Source organism: Tamandua tetradactyla, chromosome 23 (genome assembly GCF_023851605.1).
Source record: "Tamandua tetradactyla isolate mTamTet1 chromosome 23, mTamTet1.pri, whole genome shotgun sequence".
Lineage (NCBI taxonomy): Eukaryota > Metazoa > Chordata > Mammalia > Pilosa > Myrmecophagidae > Tamandua > Tamandua tetradactyla.
Window position 1 is genome coordinate 26,014,334 of NC_135349.1, and position 22,998 is coordinate 26,037,331.

Genomic DNA, 22,998 nt, shown 5'->3' on the forward strand with positions numbered 1-22,998 from the left:
ATTTATTTATTAGGACTAAAATGGCACCTTGTCATTCCTTTCATTTGCATTTCTTCATTAACTAATTATACTAAAAACAAAAAAGCAGTTTTAATGGAGTACATATTCAGGTCTTATTACCTGAGATGTTCAGTTTTAAACATTCCAGCCATGAAAATGACCTCTCTGAATCTCTGTTACTGCCCAAGTTTGCTGTGATCATTTCAGAACACCCACCCAGTCCCACATTTAGCACTTTTTTTTAATTCATTGCTGGAAAACCTGTGCTTCTGTTCCTAGGGACTGATGTCATGGTTCGGTGCCTCAAGCTGCTGAAGGAATTTAAACGGAAGGTTGAAGATGACCACGACCAGGATGATGATGAGGAGGAGGTGGTCATCTCTAAGGCAGTGCCGCCGGTGGACATTGTGTATGAGCGAGACATGCTCACGCAGACCTATGAACTCAGTAGGTCCTGTTTGCACATCAGCTTCAATATTTCCTCCAAGCATTTTAGTCAAGAAATATTTCACCCCATGTTTCAAAAGAGGGCTCCACAGTTAAGAATGTAACTCAACAGGGAGCAGCGTGGTGCTCTTGAAAGGTTTAAGCTTTTGGATCAGGTTTGCATTTTAGTCCTTGCTCATTTTACATTTCCCTCATTTCTAAAATGGGGATAATCCCCACACTAGCTCGGTATGAGAACTAAGAAAGGAGTAGAGTTAAAACACTTGAAGTGGGGCCATAGCAAACACTCAGAAAATTAGCTGTTGGTATTGTTATTCAAAGATTTGAGAGCCACCTACTGCTTTCTCAGGTTGGTCTGGAGTCCCTGCAGGCTGAGAAGTCTAATGATGAAGGAGGAAAATTGCTGCTTCCCATTCCTCCCCATTTCCATAGATCCCCTAAAGTCTATATGAGGCTGCAGTGACCCAGTCCATAGGTGGTGGTGGTGGCCTCAGGTCTCTGGAGGCAGGAGGACAGGGTAAAAGGTAAAGTGGCTGTAGGAGATCTTACTCAGCCAGCAGGTAAGAAGCTGCACTAGTACATTGGTACAGCCTTGGGGTGAGGGTGGGGAGACTGGCATTTTTGATCAATTCTTTTCTCATAAAACAGATTCCTTGGAACACACTTAGGGAAAAGCGACCCTCAGTGCCCCCTTCCAGTCACTGCCTTTAGCATGTTACTATCTAATTCACTATAAGAATGCACCCTTGTCATCTCTTTATTCTGAGGTCTGACTTTATACATGTTCAGTACAACAAAACTTTACCTTTATCTGGATTGATTTTACCTGGCAGCTCAGTCATAAAGCTTTGCTACAAAGTCTCCCTGCAGGTCATGTACTTTACTGGTGGAACTCTCCTTCCTGGAGTTCCCAGGTTCAGATGAGTAGCAGCAAATGAAAAAGGGCTTCTTAGAAGCAGATACAATAACGCTACTGACAGCTTGTGGCAGGGCAAGAGCCAACAAACCATAAAGAGGAAGTATTAGAGTGCAGTTTTCTGCCTGTTAGTTAATACAGGGCTAAACAGCATTATTTTCTGCCACAGTTCCCCCTAGCTTGAGTACTGTCCGGGACAATCATTAATCAGGGGCTATAATGCCTCTGAGTCTACCAAAAACAACAACAGGGAAATAAAAAATGCACATTCAAAAAAATTCTTAAAAATTATTTTAATGCTTTTTGAATGGGTCTGTTTTAGTTATCTGAAAAAGTTCATTTATGTGAATGAGCTTATTTTGTGCTGCTGTATAAAAAAGTAGAACTTAGTAGATCAGTAGTTGATAGCTTGCCATTTAGTGGTCTAACCTGGAGGAATCAAACAGTAAGCACACATAAAATGAGGTATTAGTGTGATTATTCAAAAATTCTGGGAGGGGCGGGCCGCGGTGGCTCAGCGGGCAAAGTGCTTGCCTGCTATGCCGGAGGACCTCGGTTCGATTCCCGGCCCCAGCCCATGTAACAAAAAACGGAGAAACAGAATACAATAAAACAAGAAAATGTTTAAAGATGTTTCCCTTTCTTCCTTCCTTCCTTCCTTCTATCCTTCCTTCCTTCTCTCTGTCTTTCCTTTAAAAAAAAAAAAAAAAATTCTGGGAGGAGGAGATAGAAGAGGCATATTTCATTCTCTTTGTTGATTACACCACATTGAAATGTCTAGGGCTAAAAGGGGTGGGGTTGGGGAGTGGTTTGGCTTTGTAAAGCGGCTCCTTTGCCATTGTTTGGGGTTCATGTGTGTTGTTTAATGCAGTTGAACGCAGAGGCACTAAAGGAATTTCCCAAGCTGAAATCCAAGTGGCTATGAATGTAGGAAAACTGGAAGCAAGAATGCTGTGTCGCCTTCTGCAAAGATTCAAAGTTGTCAAGGTAATGTCACAAGTCACCTCAAACAACTCCTTATCTTTGGATGCTCATGCAACATTATTATGAAGAAGTATCTCAGTCAGAAAGCTGGACATTCCTGACCCCCTCTCTGTCAAGGAAGTAGAACATCTTCCCCGGGGGGGGGCTGGACAGGGCTCTCAGTGTGGTTTCTGTTTCCTTTTTTTTTTGATTGAATGAGTTGTCAGAAGGAGTTAGAGAATGCTCTGGTGTGGGGACAGTCAGCTAGGACTGGCTTGACAGTGTGTGCTCTCCAGGTCTCCACAGTCCCCACCTGCCTTCACAACTCACATAGTACCTGGCTCCTAGGGACATTTGAGTTGGCAGTGACCCCTACCCATGTACATATGGCATTCTGTAATCCAGAATATGATAGCTCAGCCCTTTATGTTCCACTTTTCTCTTGCTTTTTCAAGCATTTTGCTGCCAGATAGTATTATAGTTGAGTTAATGACTGCAGAGTACTTTGCACTGTCTGTGTTATGTGTCTGGGGGGCTCAAGATGTTGACTCTTTCTCTTATGAAGGGCCCTGGGGAAAGCCCCACTCCCCTCTTCTAGAAGATAAAATGGAGGTACGTTGGTGAGTGGTGACCTTGTCATCAGTCCCAGTGGCTGTGGCTGAATGGAGCTCATTACCTCCAGACCCTGACTTGCCAACCCATGGCAACAGTTCTGAACTGTTGGAGTCTATGTAACTAGCACTTAACTGCTTACCCACCATTTCTTTGGGGCAAAGTATTGCCAGGCCCTGCAGCTACATGGAAGACTAAATTAGGGCTCTTGCCTTGTCTCAAGGCAACACACATTCAGGATTGCAATTTAGGAAACTATCTCCAGCAGTCCTGTGGAGACACGAGGTGAGGGATAACAGGGCAAGAAGCCCCTTGAGGGAACATCAGTGGGGCCTCACATGGGGCATAGGCAGTGAACTAGAGGAGATGCAGGTGAATGTAGGGGCCAGTGGGAAAACAGGCTCTCAGGTCACCTGAGTAAATGCTTGTGGGTTATAACACCCTTTCTTGAGCATGATTAAACACTTCTAATCTCTGCTAGGGATTCATGGAAGATGAAGGTCGACAACGGACCACCAAGTACATCTCCTGCGTTTTTGCAGAAGAGAGTGATCTCAGCCGGCAGTATGAGAGAGAGAAGGCGCGCGGTGAGCTCCTGACCACAGTGAGCTTGGCCTCAGTGCAGGAGGAATCCTTTCTGCCTGAAGGGGAAGATGCATTCCTTTCGGAGTCAGACAGTGAGGAGGAGAGTAGCAGCAGCAGCAGGAGGAAAGGCAAAGGATCACAAGGAGACACAAAATCCTCATTGGGTCTCGGTCTTGGGACTCAGCCTCATCATTCCACCCCCACCAAAGGTAGGGAGTGTTCTCAGGGTATGGGGGGAGGCGCTACTGCTCATCTACCTTGATCAGTTCAACAAATGCTTGAGTATCTCCTTGGGGTTGTCTGATGGTGTCACTTGCGTCATATAATCATAAGTTTGGTGGAAACATTCTGGCAGCCCTGCAGTCAGTCTCCTGGCTGCTTACATTTCAATTCTTAGCAACTTATGTTTTATGGTTACTATTAAAGGAATGGGGAGTCCATAAACTTCCCCTGTCCCCTTCCCTCCAATCATCTATATCTGAATTCCTCAGTTTTTTACTTTCATGATAGATCTTTTTTTAAAGGAGTAGAGGGTTGATGCTGAGGACAGATTGTTAGGTCTAGTCCCCTAGCTAAGGAGGGGCATGGAGCTTGCTTGCTCCATGCCTCTAGTCTTTAAATTAACTTTAAGTCAAGTCCTATTCCTGCATGGGTCTGATTTGGGTGCCAAGCATAAATGTTCCTTTTGCTTTCCCCCTCGGTATGACTCTGGCTTATCTGTCCCCACCTGCCCTCCACCACAGGTGGGTGGAAAGTCCTGAACCTACACCCATTGAAGAAGCAGCCATCTTCCTCCTCAGCAGCTGCCGAGGAGAGAGCTTACCGGAGCAGTGGTGGCGGGGACAGTCTCCTTGATACCAGCAGTTCCTCAGAGGCCAATGTGTTCTTTGGTTCCCAGTGCTTGGAGAGTGACAGTGGGAACATCGCTGTGATTGAGGAGATCAGGCTTGAAAACCCAAAGGTCAGTGTTCAGAGTGGCAAGGCATTTTCTCTGCTAAGGAGGCTGTGGAAGGTGGATGTCAGCCTGAGAATCACCCCAGCAACTACACAAAGTAAAAGTGTCAGTGTGTGCCAGGCAGTGGGCTAGGAGTGGGCCAGGGAGTGATGCAGTGTTCGTTTACCTACCGTCTCCTCACAGTTCGTGCGCTATGCAGAAATCACCTGCATTGTTGTTTATGCAGTATTTTGATTTCCAGCAACTTACTTAAACTTATTTTAGAGAACAAATTTGTATTGCTACTTTAGATCAGTGGCCTAAAAATTGGCCTGGGCCAATTTTTTTCTACCAGGGTCTAGAGATATTTTTTATTTTCATGATTGGGGGAGTAGGATGATGCTGGCTGGCACCTGGTGGGTAGAGACCAGGAACACCCTGCAATGCATAAGGCAGCTCCTCGCCCCCCCACCCCACCCCAACCAGATAGTTATTTGGCCCCAAATGTTCAACAGTGCTGAGGATGAAGAAACCATCTTTGGATGAAATGCCAATGTTATTTCCCATATATAAGAGATAATCATAAAATATATGCAGTAAAAACAAAATCATATTAGTACATTCTGACTCAATACTATTGTGTGTTAAGATGTTAAAATGTGCTAAAATAAAACCAATAGTTTTTCAATGTAATTGAAGTAATGTAATTAGAAGCATTAAATGAATTTTGACCCAGGAACATTTTTCTCATTATATGATTCAGCTCATGTGAGTCCATATCCTTTGTCACCTAAAAATGCCTCAGATATTGCCATTGACACCTCCTGCACTTTGGGAAACAGTATTGGGGGTGAGACAGCTAGCATAGAATAGACTTGTAATCACTGGAGGTTTCTACTACTGCTGCTGTTTCCATTCAGGCCCCATGACTACCCTGTAAGATAGAAACCAGCTCTGGTTTATGATGAGGGTAGTAAGGTCCCAGGGGTCTGAATAGCCTTCTCAGTTAGTGGTACCATGAGGATTAGAACCTATGTGTGCTAAGTTCCCTGCTCTACCCTGTGGCCCAGTGGCTCAATATCTGCTGTGGAGGCTTGTGCTTTGATAATACCTATGTAGCAAAAGTGGTGGGAGCTCAGAGTGGGGAAGATTTTCTTTGGATTTTTCTAGGCCGTTTTTGTCCTTTGCTGTTTGTTGGATGCTGTCACTCTATATAGAGTCATGATTGGCATTGTTTCTAGCTGGTGAACCTGGGCTTGCCAGCCGAGGAATCTCAGTAGGTTCTCACTCCACCTTCCCACTTTGCACCTTCTAATTGGGCCCACTTATTTCCAGCAAAGGTCTAAGAATGTCTGCACCTGATTTCCTAGCTCAGGTGTTGCAAAATTCTGCCTCTTCCGCTTGGAAATCCCTTCCCAGAGCAATAGCAAAATCTTGCCCTTCTTTTTCTGTACTTTGCTGAGAAGAGTAGTTGAATGACTGTCTGTGGTTCCTTGGCAGAGCATCTTTTCCCTCTTGCTCTCCAGCAGCCCCATGGAGGGAGCCTGGGTTTACGTAATGGTTTTCTTCCAAAGCATTCACTCTGAAATAGGCAAGACCAAGGTCTTTCTGCCACTCTTGGAACCTTTCTTAAATCATTGAATTTCTTGCCTCTCAAACCCTTCCCCCTTCTCGTACAAGATCTATGTCTCGTCTAGCATTCCGGTCAGCCCACAGAGCGGTGCGTTAGCATCTGGCTGTTCCAACACCATTACCAAATAACCTCCTTAAGCGAGTTGTCATTGTCCCCAAAGTGCTTCTGGAGTGAGGAGGTGTAATGTGAAACATTCCCTTGGGACTGTCATGTGACAGCTGATCTATGCCAAGTGATTTGCAAGGAATATGTTAGAGTTAGGGTTTCTTTTCCATTCAGAGTTCCCATTTGAGGTTTAACAAACCAGGATCCAAGGCAGATAGAACAAGTTCATTTTAAGCTCAAGGAAGATAGCAAAGACGTTAAGACAGAAATAAAAGACAAATACTGACCTGTTCTTCACTTCCCTTCTTCTTTCACTCCCCATTTACACCAGTTTACCTACATGAAACTTGAAAGCCCATTCCTGCTTCATACCATATACTTCTCTGAGAGACAGCATGGCTTGCTCAATTTGGAGATTGAAGACCTTGAGGTAGAGCCCCATCCAGGCACACAGTCACTCTCTGTGAGACCCTGGACAGTTACTTAGCCTCCTTGAGCTCCAGGTTCCTCTTCTATAAAATGGGAACAATAATAAGGTGGTTGGGAGGTTTTGATGACAAAGGCCTAATAGAGTGGCATGTGGTTTGCTCAGTATGTCAGTTTCTTCCCTTCCACTATGGAAGAACCAAGTGAAAATTAAAAGGATGCTTTCTCTGCCATGGCACATCTCAGACTGTGGTAGGCTGATAATTGGGAGGTGTTGGTGGAGTCCCCTGAGAGTACGAAGGAAAAAAAAAAAAATATATATATATATATATATAATGGACTGTTAAACTTTCCCATCTGGGAAGCCCTGGCTACCCTCATAACCACTGGGGACTCCCAGGAAAGTGGGCTAGACCCTTGATTTTGAGGCTTGCCTTTATGTAACTTGTTTCTGTAGGGGAGAAGTTAAGACTACCCATGGCAAGGCCTAGAGTTCTTTCCAAAGTAGCCATTTTTTTGCCCAGATGTGGCCTTTCTCTCTCTAGGCCCAACTCCACAAGGAATGTCATTGCCCTGCCCCCTGCGTGGGCCATGACATTCACGGATGAAGGTCTCCCTGGCAGAATGGGGTCATGGCTTCTGGGGATGAGTCTGGTCTTGGCACTGTGGGGTCAACAACACCTTCCAGACCAGCAACGCCTTCTAGACCAAGGGAAGGAAAGAGGCATTAAAAGATATCTGATAAAATAAGGCATCAGTGGCCAAGAGAGATCAAGTGGAATCAAGAGGTTATTCTGGAGGCAACTTTTATGCAAGCTTCAATTAGATAGTGCTGATTACCGTGGTTTGCTAAACCCCAGCCAGCATCATTCCTGTTGATCTTGAGAACACCTAGGGCTCAGACTGAGACTCTATAAAGGTTTCATGCACTGTTTGCTTTCCTGGAACCTGTAATTCCCAGAGGGTTCCTAGGTCAGATAAATCCTGAAACCCAGAGGAACAATCTCCAAAATAATCAATTAATTACATCCCCCTATCCTTTAGTGTCAACACCCCTTCTCAACGTGAAAAAGTCAGAATGGGCATCGCCCACTGGTTCCTGTGGATTGGGAGAGGGGTCAGGGGAGAAGGAGGTGGTATAGGAGAGGGAATAAGATTTAACAAATAAGTATGTCTGCGGAAACACTATATTAATATTCCATCTGGGTGCGACGGTGGCTCAGTGCATAATTCTCGCCTGCCATGCTGGAGACCTGGGTTCGGTTCCCAGTACCTGCCCATGTAAAAAAAAATAATAATAATGATTTTTAACATTCCATCTAGCCTCCAGTGTTTAGGAGCAGCTGAAAGGAAAAATCTGAGATGGTGGAATAGTAGCCGATGACATAAGCACTCAATTTTTTCTGTAACTACTTGTTGAAGTGTGCTTTGAAAATTATTGCTTTTTTCTTTCTTTGCTTTCTATGTATGTTATATTTTACAATAAAAATATATATTTTTAAAATAGTAGATGTGGAGATCTGAAATAATGCACTGTAAATAGTATATGTAAGCCAATATTAATTCATGTTTAACCTATAGATAACAATGTGTGCAGATTGTATTTAGATTACAAAGAGAAGGTTGGCTGTAACACAAATGTATTCAGAAACTGAAACAAAAATGCTTTATTAGCAAAGTTCTAATAAGTAAGCATTATGCAGAGAATATACATTTCTGCGAGTATATAGAAACTTACACATTAGCATTAAACACACAGATCTATTTTAAAGAGATCTCAAGTTTAGATCTCCAAACTGCCATTATAAATATTATTAAAGACCATCTGGTCACTCTGAAAATAGTATTTCCGTACTTCCCTATTTTAATACAAAATGAAATATGTATTTTGATTTTCTATAAAGAAAACTTTAAGTGGCTCTTTCGCTTATATGTACTGAAAACATCATTAAAACTTCCTCTCTGAGAAAGCTGAAGTAAAACTAATTACAACCTTGTTACCTAACAAACTTACAACACATTTAAAATTTTTTTACACTTAGGCATTTCCACATAATTATAAAATAACATTTTTTTCTAAGGACCATCTTTTAAAGTAAAAACTAAAGCATTTCCTAATTTATTCTGGTCATGTTTTCTTTTATTTGTTTAAGAATCTACCTCTGTAAAATTTATCTCTATCTAAAAACCTTTGAAAAACAAAATGTCTTTTCTTACAATAATCAAATTCCATTTTTCTAACACAGCTGAATTATGTTCTATTTGGAGAGATACAAAAAGCAAACATTTAAATCATATTATCACAAACATGTGAATACTTAAAATTGGTAGATAGAACCTCAGTCTGGAAGTGAAAGAAATGAGGAGGTCACTATGGATTAGCAATATGACTTTAGACTAGTTACTATATCATGACATCTTAGTTTCTTTATATGCAAAATGAGAGAATAACTTTGTGATTTCTAAGCCCCATTCCAGCTCTAAATTTCTATGATTTAATTATTTTTATTAAAAAAACACATCTGCATTAGAAAACTAGGTTCTAGGTTACAAAATAACATTATGAAAACAACAAAAATATTATAGCACTAATTTGAAGTATATTAACTGTCAGAAGGCAGTGTTTTCAAGAGAAAAAATGCAGGGGCAACAACTGCGTTATGTGCTCATCTAATGATGGAATGAATGTACACTGAAATCTCAAAACTGAGTATTTCATTTATGGATACTACTTGTAGAAATTCTTAATTATTATCTTCAAAGACAAAACCTTTAGACAAGTGACAAGATTTACTGAAATGTTTTAGACCTTACTTTTGTAATGCAGTTCTGTTATACTCTGTACAACTTACATGTAGAAACTGAAAGTATTAAAAATGCATGAACACTAAAACCATAGCATAAGTGTGTATAGGAATAAAGCCTTATTTCTTTTAATAACATATTACCAACCACATAATAATTATATGAATTAACACCATTTTCCATAAAATTGTGAAATTCTCTAAAGGGTTAATTTTCAGGCATGTCATCAACAGGCATCTGACTAAAAAATAAAATACAACTTTAAAAAAGAAAAGGAAAAAAAAGGATGCTTTCTATTCCTCTTGGAATTGCTATAGTAGATGTCTCAAATCCCTACTCTGAAAGCAGCTGATCTTTGTAAAGCTCCCCAGGATCCACTGCTGGCAGATGTCTTTACTATTTTCTAAGCACTGAAATAATAGGGTAGTGGAATCCTTTAGGGGAAGATAGTCTTGTTGATTTTCCTTCAGTAAATATGGGAGTAGAAATTCTATGAAGAGAGAAAGGGCAGTGGCAAGAGTGGTGTCTGGCACCTGAGCCTTGCTGAGCCCTTTGTCTTCTGTGTTTTCCATCTCTGTTCTAGGACAGTAGCAGTTCCCAGAAGACTGGGAAGCACGGCCCGGGCCAAGACAAACCCCATGAAACTTACCGACTACTGAAACGCAGGAATCTGATCATAGAAGCTGTAACCAATCTTCGCTTAATTGAGAGCTTATTTACGTAAGGAATAGTCTATCTGTCTGTCTTGCACTAACAACAATTCTTATACCATTTAGTCATCACAATCCACAGAAATGACTGAGAGGCATTTAGATCTCCACTCCACTCTATAAATTCTGGTACTATGTCTTTGTGGTAGAAAGAATTATAGTTTGTTCCTGTTATTTAAAAAGTACAGACATTAAGGAATATGGATCCACTAAACAGGAAGGATGATTATGCAAGAAATAGAACTCATAGGGCAAGCATATTTCCCTTTCCTTGGAAATTTGGTGCAGAGGACAAGATGGGAAGAAACTTAGGTGGATAATAGCATTGGTTTATGAACTTTGATTTTTCTCCATGGAGCATTTTGTTCAAGCAAAATCTTACATGATAGCAGAAACAAAAGCAACAGAAGTGGATCTGCTGTATTTGTGGTGGGGTAAGAGGCTCTGAACTCCGATGTGATCCTGCAAATATACCATAGGGTTCTGGGGCACACAGCGTGCAAGCCACTGTATCAGAGGAACCGCACCCTGAGTCTAGGGACCTGAGTTCTTACACTCACTTTGTTTCTAACTAGGGGCTAGAGAGGCCATCTACAGAGACCACTGCCTCAGTCCCCTCTTCTTTGCAGTGAAGTGTTTGGTTAGAAGTCCTTAATGTCCCTCCCGCCCCTGCCATTCTATGTCCTGTGATCTAGCATTATCACCAGAGTGACTGAGTAAGATCGAGAGAGTAAGACAAATTATCAAGAAGAGACTTAAAAAGAGCTTCAGATCTGAGTGACCAGTACAAACTAGAACATTCCTGAGCTGACTGTTAAATTAGTAATGCAGACTTAATGAAGACAGATTTCCACCATGGTACTTGGGTTCTCTTTCCATCGGTGTCACAAAGCATGTCATTTCTCTAGTTCCCAGCTCCAAGTCTCAGACTGACTCTACTATGAATGATGTGGCTTGTCTTTAGCTGAGTTACTGACCAAGAGACAGTGCTCTTTAACATCTTGGAAAGTTAACCTTTCCAGGGTGAAAACCTCCATCAATTCTTCCCTGGTTTCTCCTGGATATTATTAGACACAACTCGATTGTTTGGGTGGAGAAAGGCTCTCCTTGTTGAGATTGGGATTTTGTTTTGCTTGTTTTGTGACACTCCAGGATTCAGAAAATGGTCATGGATCAGGAGAAGCAGGAAGGTGTATCCACCAAATGCTGTAAGAAGTCCATTGTTCGCTTAGTGCGGAACCTGTCTGAGGAAGGGCTCTTGCGGCTGTACCGAACTACAGTTATTCAAGATGGCATCAAGAAGAAGGTAACTATGGACTCTTCGGATGCCCACAAAGCCAGCCTTCCATTGCAGGCAGCTTTTTGTTTAGCCTCTCTAATCATTGTCATATTTCAGTTGTTTCTTTATTACCAGTAACTTGGGATTACCCATTAGGCTCCTAGTTTGGGGAGCAAGGATTATCCCCACTTACAGAAGGAAGCTGGAAATGGAAAAGGGCAGGGTCCAGCTCTGCATCTACCCTTAACAGAGAGGAGGGAAAATGGTGGCATATTGCAGTTCAGTAGAGTAGTGTTAGGAAAAATTAAATAACATTTAGACTGAGCAGCAAGATCAATTTAGGCTAAGCAGCAACATCACTTTCCATGGAGATCTGAGGGAACATATCCCAAAGGAAATGATGGCAGCAACTCAATTAGGATGCATGCTGGGGTTATCTGAAAGGGAATAGCACATCTCTTCTGTCTTCATTTGTTTCCATAAAATTTAAGGTTTGGCATCATTCCCATGGCAACTGCAGTTCAGCTGCTTTGTACATATTCTGAGGCATAAATTTTTCAGGGTCAGAGTAATTTGAGATAATGCAGCTGGGCCCTAGGACAAAAGGAACAGTGCTATGGGGATAGTCACTTTTAATTTTCTGTTTTCCCTTTTTTTCTCCCGACTACATTTTAAATCCCTGCCTTCAGAGAGCTGTGCTTTGATGTTTTGCTTTCCTAATAAGCTAGCAAGGTCATTCCTGTTTTTTCTGATGTTACTTTCTGAGACGTTTGAAAATACAGAACAATACAAAAAATAACTTAAGCACTTTGTGCCATTCCAGATTGATAACCCTCATTATCTATTTTGTATGAGCTGTAAGTCTTTTTTTTTTTTAATATATGTGCTCTAAGTCTTTTTAAAGTCAAACAATAAAGTTCCCTTCCCCTTACTTCCTCCCCATTTCTAGCCAGCCTGTCACATGTCCCTTGACCATGGCAGGAGGACCCTGAAGGAAAGGAAAAGTTCCAGTCCATCAGAATGAAACACCTCTGATTTCTGCTGATCTTCAAAGTTCTTTTGTATAAATCAAGTTTTAGGAGTTGCAGCCTTCTCAGTGGAGTGAATGAGGACAAGAAAATCTGCCCCAGCTTAGGTGTGGAGAAGGGAGTGCCCCTGGCATAGGTTTCAGCTTTGTCTCCCAGCGCATGTTTGGTGCCCCATCCATCAGGTCATACACGAGTGCAGGGGGAGAGGACAGCAGAGAAACCGTGGGGACCATGTGACCCCAAAAGTAAAAGTACCCAGGAATGAGCCCACTTGCCACCACAGGTCCCAGCAATAGCCTGTTTTTCCATCTGGAAAGGACTGCAGTAATATATGTTTTCCTCTAGCATAGGCTGAAGTTCCTCGACAGGACTTTTTCTAGCACCCAGGGACTTTGCTGCTTTCCAATCTGCTGGGGCCATGTGGACTGGAGTTGACATGTCCAGCTTTAGCCTTGGCCTTTGCTGCATCCTGCTCCATCTGCTGCGTCTTTGGAAAGGTTGCTGGGCCACTTGGCTGTACCTGCATTTGAACCATGCTTTTCAGTTCTCTGAAATATTGCTAACTGAATCTCATTTGAGCTTCTCAAAAGCACAAAGAAATTGACACAGCAGGAGGTGGGTCCCATCTCACAAATGAGGGGTGAAGAGGCTGAGCCACAAAGAGCCTGTCCCCTGTTACCCAGCTTCCCTGGCCCATTTTTTGGCACAAAGTCTGATGGCCAAAGTTGGCACAGTTAGAAGACCTTACCTTGCTCTCTCCTGCTAATGACAGAAATGAGGAAAAAGCCCAGCTCTGGGTGCGCAAGCCATCTTGTTTTGCCCTCGGCTGCACAGCTGTCAGACTCACACCCATTCTGCTACATTTCACTTCTCTCTCTCCTGAGCATTAAAATTATTTCCCTTCCACACAGCTTCCATTTTTCATCCTCAATATTGTCCATGAAATGATAACCACCTTAACTGTTCAGCTTCAGTACTTTAGAAAAGGGAAAACAACAAAAGCAGCTCTAAATCCTCTGCCAGTTTGCTTAGAAGCATGCCTGGCAGGAGTCCCATGCCAGTAGTCTCAGCTAGAGGAGATTAATGGAAGCTGCTTACCTTTTCCAGATGGAAGCCCTCAGGATTCACAAGCAACTATGGGAAATTCTCAGATAGCAGGAGGGGGGCATCAGGGGCAGTCCACCAGATAGCCAAGACCAGTGTGCTGTGACTATCCATTAAGGGGCCTGCGGGGTGAACGGTTCTAGGTTTCAGCTAGGATTCCTCATCTGAGCACAGCAGCCTTGCCTCAATGGCAGAGCTTTATCCTTTAGTCATTCAGGGGATTTTGATGCCAGTAGCTGTAATGGCCAACTGTTTAGCACATTTACTTTAATCTCATAATTGTCTTTTGGAAATGTTGATGAAAAAGGTCTAACTAGTGCTCCACTGGGGAATGGAGTTGTGGAACTAAGTCTCCCTCAGCCCTACCCACCCTGTGGGGTGCTCTGACCTCTCTCTGCAGGTGGATCTGGTGGTTCACCCGTCCATGGACCAGAATGACCCTCTTGTGAGAAGTGCCATTGAGCAGGTCCGCTTCCGGATCTCCAATTCGAGTACAGCAAACAGGCAAGAGGCAGAACCCCCCACCCCCAAGAATCCACAGTGAAGCTCTCTGCACTTGTGTGTTTCCATCCTAAAGCAGTTTTCCAAAAAGTCCTTTTTAATACTTGTGTAATGTCAGGGAGTGTTTGTGTTCCAGGATCCTCTAGACTAAACAACAAGCTGTTTCTGGGTTCTTGAAGAAAAAACATCCTCATGCCCTTAATTCTCTTCTGATAGAGTGTGGACAGAGCACTCGAAGTCACAAGCCCTGCAATGGCCAAAACTTGTTCAGTCTCATGATGTCTTCATAAGTTATTCTAGATGCCCGCTTGAGGTCTTCTCTGATCTTGTTCATCAGCTATCTAATGGGCTATGAGAAAATACAAGATCTGGGGGAAAGTTCTTAGGTAGGTCTGAATTAGAGGCTGCCTATGGCAGGCAGAAGGCTGGATTTGGCTTGCAGATGTTGTTTTGTGTCTGTTGTGCATTCCTGATTTCATAAATTCTTTAAAATTTATGAAAATGTCAGAAGACCTAGCACATAGATACTCCAGGTCACCCCAGCCCCAGCCATTCCCAGATGTCTTTGTGCTCTGGCACATTTTAGTAATTTACATCATCTGCCTCACCCTTCGGGTAACTGAGTTTGAAATCCCAGGGCCACATTCTTCTGATACAAGTTAACAGACCCAGTCTTCTCCCTCATCCCTTGATTTTCACAATGTGTGATGATAATCTTATGTTTGAATTCCAGGGTTAAAGTTTCCCAGCCACCAGTGCCCCAAGGGGAGGCAGAAGGAGAAAGTCAAGGAAAAGAGGGCCCAAGTGGATCAGGGGACTCTCACTCGAATGCTTCCTCTAAACCTGAAAGTGGACGAATGAAGAAAACTGATGAGAAAATGGGCATAACCCAACTTAAAAATTACAACCCCGTTATAGGTAAAAAATGGTTTCTCATTAGCGTTTGCATTTCATCTAATGATTGGCCAATGATTATGGCGTTCGAGTCCCTTGGTATTCTACATCTGAGCACTGGGCTGTGGCAGGAGACTCAGGTCTGACTTCTGCCTGGGCCAGATTGGGCTGGTCACGTCACTTTGGTCAGCTCAGTGTGCCTGTCTCCAGAATGGGCATAATTCTTGCACAGCATATACAAGGCTATTAAGAGACACAAATGAAAATATGCCAGACCAAAATATGAAAAATTATTCACAAAAATTAATTTTCTCCACTGAATCTCCTTGGGCTAGAACATTCTGTAAACCATGGAAAATCTCTGCATCTTCTGATCCCACAAACCTCCTCCTACCCCCTAGCTGTTATAGTCAGAACAAGTCTAAGTACTCCCATAATTTCCTTGGTGTCCGGTATCCAGTGGGATTGCCTCCCCCCATTCACCATGGAGCCAGTGTGCAGGGCATATGCAGGTGGCCAAAGCTTTGTCTCTGGGGTGCTCTCCTCTCCTGGCCCTATGCATACCTATTGGCCGGGGAAGGGCAAACCTGACTTCTGGACCAGCCAATAGGCCTCTGTCAGGCTGAGATGTCCCACTGTGGAACACAGCATGTCCTAGGGACTGTACATGGAAGAGGCCGTTTGCATGACTTCCCTCTCTAAGGGGTCCAGTTGCTTGAGCCTGGGCTTACTCTCAAGGTTTCCCAGTTAGACAGTGGAGAGACTGGAAAGGAGATATGGGCATGAGTGTGTGCCATTGAATAACCCAGGCACTGGAGGATACAAGACACAGTGTGCTTTTTCCTCCAAGGGATAAGGAGTGACAGGAAGACAGGGCCTTCCATGCCCTGTTACTATGTCTGCCTTTTCTCATGCCTTTCATTTTAGTGGGGAAAGTCAAGGAGCAAGTTGTTTATATCAACAAAGAAGTAAACTATTTTCAAAGAACCTAGCTTTTGGAATATCTCACACAGTCCCTATCAAGCCAGAATCCTTCTCCATCACACTCTGGCCTCATGGCCTTTGCTTTCCTTCTCATTGCTCTACCCCGTCACTGGCTCACCCTTATTTCATACACAGGGTGTTTGCTTTGGGGTGTATCTTCCCAGGTACCTGCGTGACCTGCCTTCACCAATTCAGGACATTAGTCCAAGCCCTCTTCCCAGGTTGACCCTCCCTAACCTCTCTAGAATTTTAACCCTCCTCCTCCTCTCTTGCTTTATTTTCTGCGCAGTAGCTATTTCCATATGTCATTCTATCTTATATATTTTATTATTACTTATCCTTTCCCACTAGAAAGTAAGTTCCTTGAGGGTGAGGATACATGTCTGTTTAGTCCATTGCTGTCTCCCTGCACCTGGGACTTGTGGCACTCAGTATTGTTTGAATGACTTAAACTGCATTTAATCTTGGATTTTTCAAGCACCACCCCTGTCCCCTTCTTGCCCTAGTTCCCGGACTTGGGCGTTCTCTAGGGTTCCTGCCCAAAATGCCTCGCCTGCGGGTGATCCACATGTTTCTGTGGTACTTGATCTACGGGCACCCCGACAGCAACACAGTGGAGAAGCCAGGAGGCAGTGAAAGAAGACCTGGAAAGCAGGAGCTCAGCCGGACAGGAGTCCAGCCCACCTCTGGAAGTGACTTGGAGGCTTCCTCTAATGCCCCATCCAAAGATAGCCAAGAGGGTACCTCCTGGGAAGCTGAAGTAGAGCTCGCCGCAGAGACAGGTGAGATGTCCCTGCCATGCCTAGAGCTAGGACAGGCAGGCCATACTGCATCTGGAGAGAAGCATGACTGTCCCTCATCTGTACCTTTTCAATTACCTGAATCCCAAACAAAGACTTAATCCTAACTTCCTGTCACTCTGGACCCCTTTCTTTACCTGCTTCTTTCCTGAGCAGTGGGAATTTGTTGGAGTTGGTAGTGAGAGGGAATCAAGGTCCCTCTGGTGAGATGATGTCACCGTTAAGGCCTTCTTCTTTGTCTGTGGGAACTGACTTGGATTTGTTCTCTAGTTTATGTGGATGATGCCTCATGGATGCGCTACGTCCCTCCCATCCCACCCCACAGAGATTTTGGCTTCGGCTGGGCTCATGTCAGCGACATTCTCCTCTGCCTGCCCCTCTCCATCTTCGTCCAGATTATACAAGTCAGCTACAAGGTATGGGTGGCCCCTGAGGCCGTCACAGGTCCTGGGGGCTAGTCTATCTGCTCCCCATCAGAGGTCTGTACTCACCTGGTCAAGGGAGAAGACTAAAAGACTCTGAGTTGCTCAGATGAATGGATGGATGGAGGGGTGGATGATTGGATGGTTAGTCAGTCAGTCAAGGGAAATACTTCAAAGACTTATTCTTCTAAATAGATAGACAGACAAGCAAATAAAGTGCAATAATAAAACAGGTTGTTTTTAGAAATTGGGTAAATAATAAAAAAGAGGAAGTAGAAACTACCCATGACCTCATCACTCAGACATATTCACTGCTAAAACTTTTTATATTTCCTCTACTCTTTGTTCCTATGTCCTTCCATGTTTGTTTGTATGAGAGTCCCCCCTCACACATTTTTTTTTATGTTCGTAGCAACTTTATTTTTAATAGCTTTATTCACACACTATACAGTCCATATAAATGTACAATTAATGGCTTTCAGTATCATCCCAGAGCAGCGCTTACATTCCACAATCAATTTTAGGACATTTTCATAGCTCCAAAAAGAAAACCCCATGCCCTTATACCTCCCTATCACTGACACTTAGCTTCTAACTGCATTGAGATTATATCGTATTTACTCTTCTACATATATTATTTCCAATGAACATTATCTTATTTTCCATATACCATACATTTTTAATTTGCTGTTAAGTAGATTCATAGTAATCCTTTGCATATACTCTGATTTGTTAAGCCAGTGCTCTATTAAGGTTCTAGTAGCTTGCTATTATCCATGACATATTGTGAATACCTTTTGGTAGATATGTTTGTGGGAAGCACCAAGATTCTTCCTTTAGGATAAGGTTAGAAGTAGAATCACTGGCTTCAGAGAGAATAGGAACTCCTTATCTTTTTCTCCTTTTTTTTTTAAATATAAATATCCATATTGCCATATTGCCCCCAGTCATGAAATGTTTAAGCAATTTATATGCTCAGCATATAAATATGCTCAGCATATAAATATACCTGAGGGCATCCATTTATTGCATCCACTGGTTGGCAGATAGGCTGGGAGGGAGGGTTGGCGTCAGAAGGGAGGTTACACTGTCACCATCAGGCTGATAATCAGGTTCAAGGAAACTGCAGTCCAGAAAATAGTGGTATCATTTTTTTCATGATTCTTTTTTTTTTGTCAAAGCAGAGGTTGCTCATTTTTGCCCTTTTTTCATGATTCTTATAATTTACGCTGGCCTTCAGGGTATGCTGAACCTGAAAATCACTCCCCTAGGTAGACAACCTCGAGGAGTTTCTGAATGACCCTCTGAAGAAGCACACACTGATCCGGTTTCTCCCCAGGCCCATCCGACAGCAGCTTTTGTTCAAGAGGTGAGGTCACTGAAACTGATCAAAGTGGCATTTGGCCACAATGAGTCCCTTAAAGTTAAGATGCTGAGTAATCAGTCACCAGAAAGAGGAAAACATTTCTGTCTTCCATGTTGTAAACACTAAGGATTTTCATTAATTCAGCCTACTATGAAAGGATGGGGCAAATCAAGTTTAGGCTGCTAAATTTTATTCCTTGATTGAAGGTTCTTTTAAAGTAAAACTGGCAGAAAAAGACTATAAATATCAGAGACTTTTTTGTTTGTTTGTTTCTTTTGCTTTCTCTATCAAGCCCCAGTGTAGGATCAGTGCTCTGTTGATGTTGTTGAGTGTTAGGAAGGGTAGTTCTGGGCCTCAGCACAGTGCAGGGCTTCTGGTCAGTTCTACAGATACTGCCAGGTAGGAAAGGGGAGAAGTAGTAAGTGGATCCCTTGCCCCAGTTGCAGATCTCTGATGACAGCAGAGCATATGGTGTGATTGAGACCTGCTGTGCCCCTCTCTTTCCAGACGGTACATCTTTTCAGTAGTGGAAAACTTGCAGAGACTGTGCTACATGGGTCTGGTACAGTTTGGTCCTACAGAAAAGTTCCAGGATAAAGATCAGGTAACATCTTTCAAGCTTAAATGCTGGTGATCCTGACTGTTCAACACAATATTCAAGCAGCTAAGTCCAGCACTGATTCCAGGGTACCCTCACTCTCTGTCCACTGTCTCTCTTGTAGGTCTTTATTTTCTTAAAGAAGAATGCAGTCATTGTTGACACCACCATCTGTGACCCTCATTATAACCTCGCCCACAGCACTCGGCCCTTTGAAAGGCGTCTATACGTCCTGAACTCAATGCAAGATGTGGAGAACTATTGGTTTGATCTGCAATGTGTCTGCCTCAATACTCCATTAGGTACTGTCTGTCTTTACTGGATCTCACTGCTTTTCCTCCTTTCTGTTGCTCACTGGAATTTAGAGCTGGAAGAGACCAGAGGTCACCTAGCCTGAAGATTTTCAGACAACTCCCCAGAGCTACAGCACCCTTGGGGCTCCTTCAGAAAGGAGAGTAGTGGTCTTGAGTGGGGAGTCCTCCGAGTCCCCCACTCCACTTCCATCTCTGTTCGTTTGCTCATCAGTAGGTATTTATGGAACAACTACCATGAGCCATTTCCTATACTTCACCATGCAGGGAGGGGACGCCACCCTCTCCCTGCCTTACTGAGACTTAGATTTTAGGGGAGAAGGCACATACATCACAAGAGAAATGCAGAGCATGATACGTGCTGTGGAGGAAATAGAGTGGTGGGAGATAGGCTGGTGATTCAGGGGGTATTTTAAATGGGGTGGTCAGAGCTGCCTTTCCTAATAGGGAACATTTGTTCTGAGTCCTAAAGAAGGAAGCTGAACCAGCCATTCTCAAAGTTGGGGAAGGGCATTCCAGGCAGGGGAAAGGGCAAGTGCAAAGACCTAAGTTGGGGGAAGAACTTGGCATCTTGGAGAAACAGAAGAGACCAGTGGGATGAGCAGAAGAGTGGCAGCTGAGAGTGGGGAAGTAGGCAGCAGCCAGACCCTGGGCCCTTACAGAACATAATAAAGAGCTTCTGTTCTAAAAGTGACAAGAAACCATCAGATGTTTTTGAGCAAGGGAGTAACAAGATCTCTTAGTCTTTAAAAAGTCACCCTAGCTGCTGTGTAGAGAATGGCCTGAGGCGGACAAAGATGGAAGCAGGGAGGCTGTAACTCTTGTCCAAGACAGAGATGCCTTGGTGATAGCGGTGAAGAAGAAAAGAGGAGGCAGGTGTGGGAGGTATTTAGATGAAGAACTGCAATGCATTAGGAGAGCTTTCAGGTAAGGCCTTTGCTCATGTTGTTTTCCCTCCCTGGAATGTCTGTCCCACCTTTCTTCACCTTGGAAATGTCCACTCCAACTTTAAGTATCACTTCTTTGAGAAAGCCTTTTCACCCTTTCCAGCATCTCTATTGTCATCATCTCATTTCGTTCTGTGAACTCCTTGAGCACAGGAGCTTTGGTTTTCAACCATAGGATTAAATGTTCATCAAATGAATAAAGAGACATCTGCAAGGCTCTTGAACCTCCAGTCCAGTGCTCTTTCCTTTAAGCCATTCTCCATCTAATCTTTTCTTGCCACTGCTACTAAGAGGAAAAGGAGGCTTCATTCAGCTGCAACCTGGGAGAGACACCCTATTCCATCCTCCTGTCACTGAGCTGAAAGATCAGTATTACACTTTGAGTTTTACAGAGCATGAGTCACATATTTTGTAGAACTGTTTATCGTCAAAATAGTTATGAGCACTTAAACTTAGAGCCTTTAATCGTCCAGATGCATTTTAGAACAATATTTTTCATAGAATTCTCTGACATTCATTGGTGAACTAGGCTTCTACAATTTCGGATTTTGAGAGTGTCCTAATTGCCTGATTTTCTACCCAGATAAAAATTTATGAGCCAGCATGTTATTTGCACCAAAGTTTTCCAGGCCTGGTAATTGGTGAATTTCCATCCCTGATTAATACTCATGAGCAGAAATGTTAGAGCCTTATTTAGTCCATTAATCGGACATTGGCTGTCCATTCATTCAACAAACATTTGAGGAGATTTTGCCCAAAGGACTGGGGAAAAAAACATCATATGTTAAGATGTAATCATCCTTTAAAGTAGAGGCTCCCTAAGCATTAATGTGCATATGAACCACCTATGGAGCATGCTGAAATGCGGATTACTGAGTCCAACCCAGAGATTGATATTTGACAGACCTGGGGAATGCCTTAGAAATCTGCTTTTTAATAAGCATCTTGGCAGGGCAGCTATTAGGTGTACCTAAGAAACATTACCTCCATACTCTTGGTTTCAGCTGTCCCTTCACATGCATGACCTTGGACAAGCTATTCATAACCTCCCTGACCCTTAGTTTCTTTTCATCTCTAAACTGGGAATACCACCACTGCTTCATGGGGCTGAGATAATGCTTGAATGAGATGCTCAGAGGTCTAGGGACCTGCGTTCTCCCCACCACCCCTCACCCCTTCTCAAGCTGTGCCCTTAACCCAAGTTCTCTATTTGAACATGATAAAGGAGGGTCTTTGATAGTCTGCAAGCTCCATAACCTTTGCTTTACTCAAGCAATGGTTTTAGTAGTGTTGTCATTGTTTTGGAATAACTAAATGTAATTTCTCAATTATATTAATGTACCTCTTGGGCATGCAGGAAACATCCAGCTGCTTCTGGAGCCCAGCTGGGCCCAGAGAAACTGTGACACTGTCTCAAACTATTTGTCCAGATCCCTCCCAGTCCCGGACCCTGCCACCACCGTCGCATGCAGTCATTTCTGCTTATTGCTTCCACCGTGGTGGCATACAAATGCTCCATGGGGCTTTCTGTTTTCCTGGGACCCCTCACCCAGGAAGGAAGGCCTGGGTTTTCGCTGCTCACTGGCTCCCTGACCTGTTGGAATCTCTGGTTACCTGCCTGCCTTCCCCTCTCAGCAGCCTGGGTTAGCCTGGGTACAGACCCTTTTCTCAGGTTCACCCCCAGGGTTTTACCTGCCTTCCTTCTGCCCCTCTAACTCTCTTCTAGCAGTGGTTTTATTGGACATTTTGTCCTAAGAGATTCAGCCAATTTCAGACCCTCTCATCCATGTAAGGGAGCCAGTTCATCAGGAAGTGAATACACTGTTCTCACACCTGCCAGCAGCTTACTTTAGCCTGCCAGAAGCGTGGCTGAGGGATTCATCCTTTCTGCTTGCCTTGTATTTCCCAGGCGTGGTGCGCTACCCACGTGACAGGAAGAACAACGCAGACCAGGGCAGTAATGAGGAGGGTAGCCTGCAGGAAGAGCGGGAGAGTGCCATTGACAGGCACAACCTGGAGCGCAAGTGTGCCATGATGGAGTACAGCACGTGCGTACCCCCTCCCTGCGCCGTCCCCACCTGCAGGTCCTGGGCCACCGTGGGACTGACCCAGATGTTCCAGCTCCTTGGTATCTGGCTTCCCATGTCAGAGCTGGAAGGCCTCTGGTCTCATACTGTGAATTCGTGCTCATGACCAACTCTGGCCTCTGGACAGGCTTTCTTTAGCTCACATGTTGTTAAAAGAAAGCGGAATCTGTTGCCCAAACTCAAAAGTTAGCAGGTTTTCCATAAAAAAAATCTGGGTTTTTTACTTATTTTATATAAGTGAAACCTGTCAACAATAGGGCTCCCAAATTTTTCACTTAATACTTTCAGGTGCTTTTCTGGGAAGGTAAAGTTAGTTATAAATAAAATGTTCCCCACCCCACTACTTGGGCTGTCTTTTCATTTCCCAAGGAGGGCTCATTTTCTGTTTATTTCTTGTCCTTTAGGGGTAGCCGTGAGGTTGTGGATGAAGGCTTGATCCCTGGAGATGGACTGGGAGCTGCTGGACTCGACTCCAGTTTCTATGCACACTTAAAGCGCAACTGGATCTGGACCAGCTATATCATGAACAAGGCCAAAAAGG

The 22,998-nt window shown here is 43.6% G+C and overlaps 1 protein-coding gene across 3 annotated transcripts in view; it reads left to right on the forward strand.

Moving 5' to 3' along the window:
- The window catches only part of GTF3C1 (general transcription factor IIIC subunit 1), a 114,266-nt gene that overhangs the window by 36,277 nt on the left and 54,991 nt on the right, over positions 1 to 22,998 (forward strand). For 2 of the 3 annotated variants that reach the window (XM_077141450.1, XM_077141451.1), the window contains exons 7-21: positions 280 to 447; positions 2,235 to 2,350; positions 3,420 to 3,732; positions 4,267 to 4,484; positions 10,010 to 10,146; positions 11,289 to 11,442; positions 13,948 to 14,051; positions 14,782 to 14,966; positions 16,433 to 16,708; positions 16,997 to 17,142; positions 18,420 to 18,517; positions 19,022 to 19,118; positions 19,237 to 19,414; positions 22,280 to 22,418; positions 22,862 to 22,997. In XM_077141450.1, the coding sequence (XP_076997565.1) occupies positions 280 to 447; positions 2,235 to 2,350; positions 3,420 to 3,732; positions 4,267 to 4,484; positions 10,010 to 10,146; positions 11,289 to 11,442; positions 13,948 to 14,051; positions 14,782 to 14,966; positions 16,433 to 16,708; positions 16,997 to 17,142; positions 18,420 to 18,517; positions 19,022 to 19,118; positions 19,237 to 19,414; positions 22,280 to 22,418; positions 22,862 to 22,997 (2,465 nt within the window). The other variant, XM_077141452.1, reaches the window with a different exon arrangement.